Below are 12310 nucleotides of genomic sequence, written 5' to 3' on the forward strand. Positions count from 1 at the left end.
TGAAATTTATTCAAGTTAACTTTAAACTATGAATCATTGAATCTCATTTTTGTTAGCTAGTGTTAAACAAGAGCAGAAGGCTGTGGTCTGTTATGTCAGTAAAAGTGCAAGATAAATTGTTTAATTAATAACAAATGCATTTATGGGAACTCAAATTGTTTGGCTCCGTTCACCAATGAGGACCAACTTTTTCAAACACTCAAGCACTGTTGGGACAGACAAAGGGAAAAATAAAAAGGTTATTTGATTTAATTCGGAAAGTAAACACGAAATGTCATTGACCCTGATCGGGTTAAGGCACTTAGTGAAGATGAATGCTTTCATCATGCTAATGAAAAGTTCTATTATTGAAATAAGGTTTCAGTGGATGCTTTTGGAATAATATTATCTATAAAGGGAAAAACCCTGCATAGAAGAATACGTACGAGTCGGCTCTCGACGTTCAACGCAAAGAGGCATCTAATTAAATTGCACATCACTAATAGAACATGCTGTTGATCGTGTATGGTGGTAGCATTTCAGCTGCATCTTCCAATAACATACATTAGGGCTTTCCTACTTAAACTCTCTTGACTTTCTACAATATCCTTTTTTTTATCATTTCTGAACCTACATGCTTTTTAACAGAATTGACCTGTTCTTATATACCTTATCTTTACATATACTACAGTGCAATTGAATTCTAGACTCTGATTGGTTGCAAGTTGTGGATCAATTTGATGAAACTGCACGTTTCTGACAGCAGTTCTGACTGTAGTAAAGGTTTATATTGGTAGTTTCCACAGTAACCGCTTATACAAAGGGGATAATCTGGCAGGTGCTTTATATGATCCAAACCTGATGATAATTGTTCTTGTTTTAAAAAAGAAAAACATTTACTCATCAACGCAGTGATGTTTTCTGTTAGTAGATGTTTATTTACCATTTCAGTAAGTTTCTGTACATGAAAAGAGAAGCTGGTTAGGGAACAGAGGTTCGCTGGTATATCGTTAACAATGTCAGGAACGAGCATGGCATTATAGTAAAGGTAACTATAAACAGTTAATAGGTCAGCGGCATCGTTCATGCATAAATGAACAATAAATTCCACTGTGAATTATTTTTGAATAACTCCACAGTCTGTCTTGTGTTATTCCTTACATTTACTTCTCACTATGCATCTATCAGAATTAAACTGTATTCTAATGTTCACTGCTGTAAACACAGTTCATGGATTATTTTATTTTTCCCCCATTACAGGAGAAGTCTGTGGTGGAGGACTTTCACAAAGAGGTAATTTACATTTTGTCAGTTTGTTCTCTACAGGAATTCTTTTTAAAGGAAGGCGACAGATCACGTTTTTAACACTTAAGCATAAAAGACCGATTCCCTCTCGCTTTCTTCTCCCGTTGCTGTAATCAGAGGGAGCATCTGAAGCGCATGCTGTCTGCCAGAGAGAAAGAGACCACAGCTCCTGAGACTGTGAAGGTTCAGCACCGGAGCCATCTGGTGAGTATCTAGCCAGGGCAAATAATAATGAAACACCATGCAGCATCATGGGGCCTGTGTTCTGTCCATGTTAACATGGTGACTATAATTAATACATTTGCATGATTTTATTTTGCAGGGAGATTACTTGGGCCAGTCTGTGATTAAAGGTGAGTTAGTTTTGTGATCTAAAAGCCTAGGCCTCCTGTTGAGTTTGAGAAATATCTGGATTTCTTTCCTTTTTTTTTTTTTTTTTTTAAATGAATCTTACTCTCTTAATGAGGCTTGATGTTTTTTTTTTTTTCTTTTTTCTATGCAGGGAAAGAAACTGTTCTTGTCAGACAAGGTCAAAGTCTAGATTCAGCTCAGGTAGAGTATTTGTTTTCCTGATTTGTGGTTCTGTTTGCTATCTCTTTATTATAATTTTCTATTTTTTTGGTTGCGGTTTTTATGATGTAAGAGAAAAGGTTTATATCAGCGTACAGCAGTAAGGTTTTCTGATTGAAACTCTGCGCTGTGTCTTTTCTTGCCCCTGTGTACTATATACAGAAGGACAGGGTGGAAATGTAATTTTTTGCATTTAAATCAAGACACTTCATGTACAAATGAAGAGTTTGGCCAAGTAATTGGATGAAATGCAACTGTAAACATGTTTTCTCCTACAGTATAGCAAAAAAATTTCCAAAACCCACGTGTTTTATTATTTATTTATTTATTTAAAAAAAAAAAAGAAAAACCATGAATATGTGATCACATCCTACTGGCCTAATTTCACTGTCTGCACTTTCTGATAACAGGTTTTGCAGCCTTCTGTTCCATCACGTTCCATATCCCGGCCCTTAGAGCTCTCTCACCCAGTGATCTCAACCCCTAACGAGGTGGAGACGTTACGTCAGGAGCTAAAGTCCACACGTAAGCAGCAGGAGGCTGCACAGGAAGAAGTAGAACGCCTCCAGGCAGCACTCACACGAAAGTCCAAGGAGTGCGAAGAGCTTGTTCAGAGTCGTGACTCCACAAAAAGAGAAGCAGATCGGCAGATTCAGGAACTAGAGGGGGCATTGGGAGACGTCCAGAAGAGGATGCTGGACTCTGAATCTAAGGTCAAGCAGCTACAGCAACATGTGATAACAGTAAAGGAGCATCTCGGCAACCAAATGTTAGATGACCTCAAAGCTCAGCTGAGTGAGGTCAAGGTTAAATATGAAGGTGCTTCAGCTGAGGTCGGTCGGGTCAGGAATCATTTGAAGCAGAGCGAGAAAGCTCTAGAGGAGTATAAAAAGAGTGAAAGTGTATTGGCTGAAGAGGTCGAGAAGCTGACAGGTGAGCTGAATGCATCACGAGAAGAGTGTGATGAGCGTGCTGCGACCCTTCTAAAAATGGAGACTCGTGTTAAAGAAGCAGAGAAACGTCTGGCCATCATGGTGCCAGGAGAGAAGTTCGACAACATGAAGAACCTTCTGACTAATGCGGTGGACGAAAAGGAGAGGCAGCTGGTGGAGCTGCGGGAGGACTACGATCGTGTTCTGGAAGAGGTGTCTGAACTCCACAGGGAGGTGGACCACAGGGACACTGTCCCACTTCAGGAACACGAGAGACTCAGGGTGGCTCTGGAGGAACAGAGTGATATCCTGAAGAAAAAGCTGGCAGACGTCACTTCTAAATGTCAGTCCCTAATCTGTGAGGTCGAGGATGGTGAAGATGAGAAGGAGCTGCTTCGAGAAGAGCTGCAGGAACTCAGCAAAAATATCAAGACACAGTTTGTTCCCGTTGAGACCCATGAGGAATTGAAGAAGACGTTGAGTCTTGCTTTGGAGGAGCTTAAGGACCAGCTCGATGAGGCAACCGGTAGAAGAAATCATGCTGAGGATCAGCTGAGAAGGCTCCAAGAAGAGAAATCCTCTCTGACTGAAAACATCAGCATCCTCAAGAGCACACACATACCCAACGAAAGGTACGAAAGTGAGATGGCTGCACTTTTGGCCCAAAAAGCAGGGATGGAAAAGGATCTAGAGAATCTCCAAAAGAAGTCCAAAGATAAAGAGAAGGAGCTTGAGGTTGTGGTTGCCGAGAACATTGCTCTGAAACAGAGCTTGGAGGGACAGTTTGTTAAAAGGGAAGTGTATGAGAGAGTGCAGAAAGAGTTACAAGAAGCTTTGGAGAACGCAAAGACAGAAATTCACAAATTGGAGGAAGATAGAAAAGTTAAAGAAGACGAGTTGAAGAAGGTGAAAGAGGGAAGTGTTACGTTAAAAGAAAATTTGCAGGAGAAATTGGAAAAGGATTATATTAGCATTGTTGACCATGAGGCAATGAAAAGCCAGTTAAACAGGGCTTTAGCTGAAGCAGAAAGTAGTGCTAAAGAGGCCTTCTCCAAATACAAGGATATTCAGGAAAGTACTTTAAAACTTCACAAAGAAATTGAAGACCAGAAGAAAGAGCTGGACACTATTCATGAAGCCATTCAATCGAAATTTGTGCCAGCGAGTACCCTGGAGGAAAAAGAAAAGGCCTTCAATACCACTGTGAAGGATCTAAGAGAGCAATTAGCAAAAATGGAAGAGAAATACAAAAGTGCAAAGAGTAATGTGGACCATGAGAGACGTGACAAAGAAACGGTGAAATTAGAGATGGAGACCGTGCAGCGGAAACTGGAGGCTAACTTGGTGTCTAGTGAAAAATGCAGAGAAATAGAAGAAGGCTATAAAGGCCAGATGGAGAACTTGACTCTAAAGTTAGTGGAACTGGAACAGCAGTATATGGAGGTAACTGTTCAGAGAGCTGAACTGGAGGAGCAGAACTCGCTCTGCAATGCTGAAATGAAGAATCTTCAACAGAGTCTAGAAAACGAATATGTTCACCTGGAGCAGTTTGAATCCATGAGAAACTCCCTGACCTGCAGTTTGCAGGAGGCACAGACTGAGTGCAAGGTCCTCACAGAGACCTACAATTTGGAGGTCCAGCGCATTCACAAACTGGAAAAAGAGCTACAGAGCCACATTACTGATGCTGACTTACTGAATCAACACAGCCATGCCAAAGAGAACCTGGAAAGAGAAGTGGTCAAGCTCCGTATGGCCCTGAGGCAAGAAGAGGAGATTAGTTCCCAGAGGGCTGAGGACGTAGCTACTCTTCAGACAGAGCTCCTCAGAGCAACGCATGCCTTGGATGAACTTCGCAGCCATGAAGGTCAGCTGGTCGAGCTCAAAGCTGAGAAGCAGAGGCTAGAGGAAGAGGTAGGGGAGCTCAGTGATCGACTCTTGGGTCTAGAAGAGCAGTGCGATGAACTATACCAGGAAGCAGCAAAGGCCAAAGAAGCCGAAAATAGAGCAAAGATGGAGACTGAAGCCCTGCAGACCAAGAGCACCTCAATTGAGAAAGAGATCCAAGATCTCAAAGAGAGATACGATGACTCACTGAGCACCATCGGAGACCTCCAGAAAAGGATTCAGGCGTCCTCAGAGCAGACCGAGGCCAAAGACAAAAGGGTGAGGATTACAATGTTCTTTTTGAATAGTCATGTAAACATTTGGACTACTAGACATCTGATTTCCTGCAGATCTTCGTCTGGTGTGTGTAACAAGCTTCGAAAAGTCTTTCAAATCAGCATGTTTTAAAACCTTTGTTTGTCAGCCACTTATATGTTTTAAATAAGTGATTCTGTGTGTTTCAGATCTCAGAGCTGTTGGCAGATGTGGAGAGGTTGAAACAGGCTCTCAATGGTTTATCCCAGCTGGCTTACACTGGCAACACTCCCAACAAGAGACACGCTCAACACATTGACACACTCCAGGCACAGGTCAAGAGCCTCCAGCAGCAGCTGGCTGTAAGTAGCACTTTCGGCTAAACACTTCCAGTGCAGCTACAAACATAGGACACGCTACTGTAGGACTTATTAATTAACCATGATTTAGTTTGGCATGAAACAGTACTATATGGTTACAAGGGAATATATAAATATGCCAGTCCATGATGATGATGATGATCAGACTAAACTGGCCTAATCAGGCTTCAATCGCAGAACAGTGGAACGTGCAAAGCATCAGAGACGTGTTGCTGCTTTCCTTCACTGTAGTCTAAATAAATATAAAATATAAATATCTTATGGCTTTATTTTTTTTTGCTACGTGGCTTCTTTGTTGTCTAATTTGGCGAACAAATTGCGATAATGCCTGCTGTGTATGAAATCATGATCTATGTCTTGCAATCCCAAAACTATAACACACAATTCTTGTTTAAAAGCACCGAAGTCAAACGTGACATAAGGAGGTGGTGATAAAAGGCTTTAAAGACTTAGGTGGAAAGTAATTACCTTGAATATAGTAGTTGAACACGAATAGCTCATTTTCTGTTCATTATTACACTGTACCAGGCTCTAAAGAACATGCTGTTTCTTCAGGAACACCTGAGGAAATGTCAATAGTGCATGCAGCCTGTTTCTCAGTCACTTCCAGAGTCATCAGTTCATGAATAGGTTTACAATAATGAACCATGAAGTAACGCAGTCAGGGAGCAAATATGCCTCATTTTCATCCAGCCCACTTTGTTTACCGGCAAAAGTAAAATGTTAATGAAATTCTTGTATTTATGATCACATGCATGTTTTATGATGTGCCAGAATGAGTCACTGAGATGAGATGGGGCCGGGGAGAGACTGGTCGAGTCTCAGGAGAAATTGGATTACAAGAAAAAGCCTCACTCAAAGCCGTCTTCCATCTTTATTGCCTTTGGTTTTGTATTTTATTGAGTTTGATCCATTTGATCCACACAACATTCTTTTTCATAAAAGTGGATGTTCTGTGGATGGATTTAAAGAGAAAGAGAGAGAGAGAGAGAGAGAGAGAGAGAGAGCATGTTAGTGAGGCCTTCTGCCACTCGAAGCTCATGAGAATAATAGAGTTATAATAACACAAACTCTGACTGTCTGACTCACTCACGATCACACACTCGCTGGGAAAATTGCAACCACTATTTACAGTTGAGACACATTCACAGGAGACATCTGCTCCTCATTACTCACAACCTCCCTGTTGATCTGTTCTTTCTTCTGTCACAGGATGCTGAGAGGCAACATAGAGAGGTGGTATCAATTTATCGAACTCATCTTCTCAGTGCTGCACAGGTACGTGTCCGGTGCACGTCTACGTACGTCTGATTGTTTAGGGATTCTTTTTCATCTCAGGGACATTTATGGAAACTTCTGATCTTTTTGCACATGTTCAGATCCGTCTTAGGTTGTCATCACTTATAACTTGCAGTGAAGTTACGTAATACATGGCCAATCCTCCAAGATGGTTCTTCAATTTAGCTCATTTATATGCACCAAAAAAAATGAATGAATAGGAGTAAATAGAGGATATAAGGGAGAAAAAAACTGACAAATCTGATACTATATACTTTAACCAGCATGGTTAATGAAGTAAGCCTAGATTTTCTTAAAGTAAAGATGTAAAAGTTCAAGAATTAAAAATAAGTGCATTAAAAATAAAATTGTATATACAACAGATGTGTGTCAATAGCTTTTAATGAACCTGGAGAAGAATCTTAAAAAAGGTCTAGACCTTTAACCTTTAATGTAATGTTTAAATGCTAACTTAAGCTACATTTCTGTAACGTTACTTCTTCTGGTTGCAAAAAAACACACAGATTTCATCATATGTTGAGTCTTGTGTAGCCCTATACAAAGTCTAAATCATGCCTGTGGATAAAAAAAGTGTATGAAACCAGATTTGTTCAGACTGTAAACAGTGTGTGCTTGTGTTTTGCAGGGTCACATGGATGAAGATGTTCAGGCAGCGTTGCTGCAGATTATCCGAATGAGGCAGCAGTTTGTGTGTTAAACCCGGCATTGAGACGTTTTCTGACTCAAATCCACTGTATCCACTGAAGGTGTGCAGTTAGACAACAGGATCAGCCAAAAAGCCGAAAAAGATATTAGAAACGTCCCAAATCACAGATCAGCATAAGCAGCAGATGCCTTTTAAGTTACTAATCTCGTTTCCTTTGTCATTCGGTTAGGTTTTTTTTTTTTTATTTTTAACCTATTTATTTTCCTTGAAAATCTGCAGTGTACCTATAAATTATACCCCTAAAAGCTCATCAAAGGTACATCAGTGATCCTTAACAAGCTTATAATTGAATGCATTTTAAAGCTGTGATCAATTCACTTTTCTTAGATGTAGAAGTAGACGATTTGGAATGAAGAGAATAATCTGTATGAGAGATGTCGAGGAAGAATAATCGAGTGGTTTGATATTTCGTGTTGGAAGTGTGTTTTGGAAACAACCCTAACCCCCTCCTCCTCCTCCTCCTCCTCCTCCTCCGCCGCCGAAGCTGCAGTGCATTGTGGGATTTCCTTTTCTACACTAAGCATTCAGATTTAATAAAACTATCAATTTTTCTTCTGTACACATAAAGAGGAAAGCTACAATTTTAGTTATCTACAGATAAAACAGGTCAGGGAGCAGGACTCCGGCACTTTATTTTTTCAACCTTTTTTTTTTTTTATATATATATATGTAAGTTTATAGTATTAAGCTTGATCATGTTTCGCTCACTGATGAAGTGGAAGCCAGTTGTGCAGTCATGGATTTGAGTTAGTGGACGTTAATGTGCTAGCTGACACAAGACGCAGCCTGGAGGTGATGCCTGGATGATGATGCCCTCTTGTGGTGTGACTTGGCTGGCCAAGTTTGATGACATAAATAGTTCTTTGTGGTTCGATTTATTGTATCGCTGCAGATGTGATGCATTTGTGATATTTTTTTTTTTTTCTTGGTGCTTCCAAAATCTGATATTTTTATCAGGGCTTTGTACTACTTTTGATTAATGGTCACCATGTTTATGGTAATACTATTCAGCAGGACTGGAGTAGAATGACACTATACCTATTCTAGGTACTTTTTCATTTTATTAATGTCTATTTTTTCCCCCGAATCAGAAATAGGACATCGCATTTTAGAAGCCACTAGCTGACCTTTAGCTTTAGCACTGACGTTAGCAAGAAATTATGACAGCAAGTTTTATCAGCACATATTGACTGTGCTCTTATGTTTAATAACTGCGCTGATGATAATTTATTGCATTAAAAAATGGCTACTGATTTTTACTAACTTATATGAACCGAGGTTTTTAGTTATATTGTGTAGATTGTGCCAAATCTTACAAGAGGAGACTAATCATTTACGTTCTGCTATTTGATCTTGAAGTAGTTTGCATTATATTTTACACACACACATATATATATATATATATTTTTTTTTTTTTGCTTTTTTGTTTTGTTTTAAACAATAGTGAATTCTAACACCAATAAAAGTGACTGCTTTAGACTAAAATGCCTCAGTCTGTTTATTGCACATCAGGAGGAAGACTAGGAAATTAGAGGCAGGACTGTTTTTCTTTTTTTTTTTTTTTTTTTTTTTTTTTTTTATATATATTGTTATTAATAATTAATTATTTATATATATTTTTTATAAATCCAGTCCTTCCAGACTCCCTTGACCAATCCCACTTGTGCAGAAAGTTAGCTGGCTTCATTTCCCAAAATATTTACAAATGAATCATTTAAACCACAGTGACACTGAGGAGTAGTTCTGAGGATGAATGAATGGACATGATGAAGGTGTTGTTCTGTATGAGTCCCTGTACTAAGCCACGTGCATGAACATAGCAGAGTATAATGGGTGTAAATATTCATATTTATTCCTTTTAACCAGGGGGATTTCAGTGTAATGAATATTATTCAGTGTGAACTCATTTGTGCAAGCACGAAAGCCACGCAAAGGCAATGTCATGTAGGATCCTGGATCATTCTGACTGATTCTTTCCACTCCCCAGCTGCCCAGTTTTGATCATGCTCAAATGAAACGTAGTTTTTTTTCCCTAGCATTGGTGTGAGGTCTGATTCCTACATGCTTCTCATCTGCATCTTTCTTTGACGTGGTGAGCCACAAGCAATGTTTGTGTTTTGGAACATGCCAGAACTGACAAATGTTCACCCAGACCCAGAACATTTGCCTTTCGGGGTTCACTTGAACCCTAACCATTGCAAGATTTATTCCACATTTTCGAATTTACATTCTGTGGGTTTGTACCAAATAAACTGATGACTTGGTATAGTTGTTCTGTGTTAGTTTTTCAGTTTAGATTTAATTTAGATTAAATTCTTTGCTTTGGGTTTCTGTGCCTTTTTTTTTTTTTTTTTTTTTAATCTTTTCTCTGTGTTCTACAAAAGATTTAATAGTCTACTCAGCACACACGATACACACACACACTGTTCAGTTAGATTAAAGACACAGTTCTAATGAGTATGACGGTGACATAGTTGCCGTCTTACATCTCCACAGGTCCTGGGTCCATCCTGAACTCATTATCGTATCTGTGCATGTTCTCTGTGACTGTCTGGGTTTCCTCCGGGTTTCAGTGCGAGCGTGTGTGTGTGTGTGTGTGAGAGAGCGAGCATGTGCGTGAGAGTGTGTGTGAGCGTGTGTGAATGTGTGAGAGAGGTGCCCTGTTAAGGCTGTTTGGTCTTCCCAGGATCCATCACAACCCTGACCAGGAATAAACATGAAGGAATTTATGAAATGAGGTATAATATTTATGTCAGAGATTTTGCTAGAAACTAAATTAAAGGAAAGCCAACACAATTATTTTAACAAGAAGAGGAATAAGAGTAATAATCCAGGGCTCAGATCCCCCGCTGGATGTCCTCAGCCGCCAGTTTCAAACCCACTAATCAAATCATGTCTGTACGCCGTGCTCTCGTTTCATTTTACTTCATGTTTGTCAGTGCATGTGGTTTTACTTTAAACACAATCATGGCAGGAATGACAGGGGGCTCTTTGGCATGAAGGCTTCACTTTTATCTTGTGGCTTGCATTGATTTATATTTTTGTGTTTTGTTGGAAGGTTTGGTATCCCACAAATACCTATAAAGCCTGATGTGGAGTCTTACAGAAGAGACAATATTGAGCGTCCTTTTAAAAGGATTTAGATGTTTTTGAAGTTCCAGGGGATGTGGATGCTTGTTGCTTGATATAATGGAAGTCTTATCTGTTCTGTTTGTTTTGCTTCTCTCTGGCTCGTCCTCAGCTCAGATATAGAAGTATTACTTTTTTAATTCAATGTTTTGTCCTTTTTTTTTGTACCATGTTGTTTAGTGGTTGCGCTCTGAAGCAGTCCATATGTTTTGAGAATGTTATCAGCTGTAACATGTGGCTCTGCTTGGGAAGGAGGACATTCCATGCTTTGAACTAAAATCCTTTGAGTGTATTTGAGCTTTAACCTCATGCTTTATACTTTCTAATGAATCCAACATTTCTCTTGTATTTGGTTGCTTAAGGAAGTGAGAGAGTGGTTTCAGATCACAACCTTTTTCTCCTCCCTCTTTTTTTTTCTCCTCACCGTGTATTTTTTTTTTTTATGTCTGTGTTATTTGTGGCCTGTGTGGTATAAGCTGTTCACAGCAATTATTGCAAATACAATTCAATCTGTTTGGAGATTTCCCTTTAATCTCATTTCCAGACCATAAGTAGAACCAGAGGCACACAAGTACTTCCCCTATTTTTTTTCTCTCTCTCGCTCTCGCTCTCGCTCTCTCTCACACTTACACACACACTCACCCCCTTCTGTTACTTTCTCTCTTACACATCCGCTCTTGTTCTCTCTCTCTCTCTCTCTCTCTCTCTCTCACTCACTCACTCACTCACTCACTCACTCACTCACTCACTCACTCACACTCACACACACACACACACACACACACACACACACACACTTCCTCCTCTGTTACTTTCTCTGTTACACATCCCCTCTTGTGCTTTCTCTCTGTATATTCATTATGTAAAGTCTCTCTCTCTCTCTCTCTCTCTCTCTCTCTCTCTCTCTCTCTCTCTCTCTCTCTCTCTCTCTCTGTGCACATTAATCATTGCTGTAAGGATCACAGTGTAGGCCTGCTGGTTAACGGCTCCCCTGGCGGTCGTGGTAAGGGAGGGGGGCATCGTCCTGTTCATGCGCCTTTGATGCGCTTAGTTGCTTCAGTTACTCTGTAGTGAGTCTGTGCTGTGATTCATAGCAGGGCTGCTGCTTATTAGCCTCACTGTGTCTGCAGATCCATCCACGTCATACAAATCCTAGCTGCTTTTTGTTCTGCACTGTTTGGACTTTCTGCTCATGTCCTGTTATCTCTTCTGTTTTCTCTCCCCTATAATTCTGTTTCAATTTCAGATTGTTTTTTTTTTTTTCCCCCAGTTAATAACTTTAGATATTTTATTTATTTTTTTTTCCTTTTTAACGAATCTTGGAGTTTTTGGGTGTTCTGACAGCAGTTAGAACGTAAGATTTAAATTATTCCTACAGTGTTAAATTTTAATGGGAGGAGTGTTTATTTATTTATGTATTTTTTTTAATTTATTATTTATTTAATTGATTTATTTTTACGTGTTTTATTTAAGTTTTGAGCATCTTTTATTTGACTGGGAACACAGTAAATGAGTTTTAATAGCATACCAAACCATTAAAGTAAATGTTTCTAGAACATTGCAGGATTTCTATTTATGCAATGGTCTAATCTAAATGTGCTAAATCTTACTAAATATGTACCGAATGTTACATAAAGCATGCTCTCTTAGGTGGGTTTACTCTATACCTTTTCTATACCCATTCTGATGATGTGGAGGATCACCATGTTTTACACCATGCTATGATAAGACCTGTAATAGTGCTTGCATTGTGTTCTCTCTCACACACTCACACTCACTCTCTCTCTCTCTCTCTCTCTCTCTCTCACTCACACACACACACACACACACACACACACACACATATGCTTCCTCCATTAAAAGGGATA

The 12310-nt window shown here is 39.5% G+C and overlaps 1 protein-coding gene across 2 annotated transcripts in view; it reads left to right on the forward strand.

Annotated features, from left to right (window-relative positions):
- The window catches only part of uacab (uveal autoantigen with coiled-coil domains and ankyrin repeats b), a 46385-nt gene extending 37629 nt beyond the window's left edge, over nucleotides 1-8756 (forward strand). For both annotated transcript variants that reach the window (XM_060859384.1, XM_060859385.1), the window contains exons 11-18: nucleotides 1240-1272; nucleotides 1402-1488; nucleotides 1607-1637; nucleotides 1787-1836; nucleotides 2265-4952; nucleotides 5138-5290; nucleotides 6521-6586; nucleotides 7233-8756. In XM_060859384.1, coding sequence (XP_060715367.1) covers nucleotides 1240-1272; nucleotides 1402-1488; nucleotides 1607-1637; nucleotides 1787-1836; nucleotides 2265-4952; nucleotides 5138-5290; nucleotides 6521-6586; nucleotides 7233-7304 — 3180 coding nt within the window. In that variant the 3' untranslated portion in view covers nucleotides 7305-8756. The remainder of the gene's footprint in view (nucleotides 1-1239; nucleotides 1273-1401; nucleotides 1489-1606; nucleotides 1638-1786; nucleotides 1837-2264; nucleotides 4953-5137; nucleotides 5291-6520; nucleotides 6587-7232) is intronic.
- Nucleotides 8757-12310: the final 3554 nt, after the last annotated feature.

This window comes from Tachysurus vachellii, chromosome 23 (genome assembly GCF_030014155.1).
Source record: "Tachysurus vachellii isolate PV-2020 chromosome 23, HZAU_Pvac_v1, whole genome shotgun sequence".
NCBI classification, from domain to species: domain Eukaryota; kingdom Metazoa; phylum Chordata; class Actinopteri; order Siluriformes; family Bagridae; genus Tachysurus; species Tachysurus vachellii.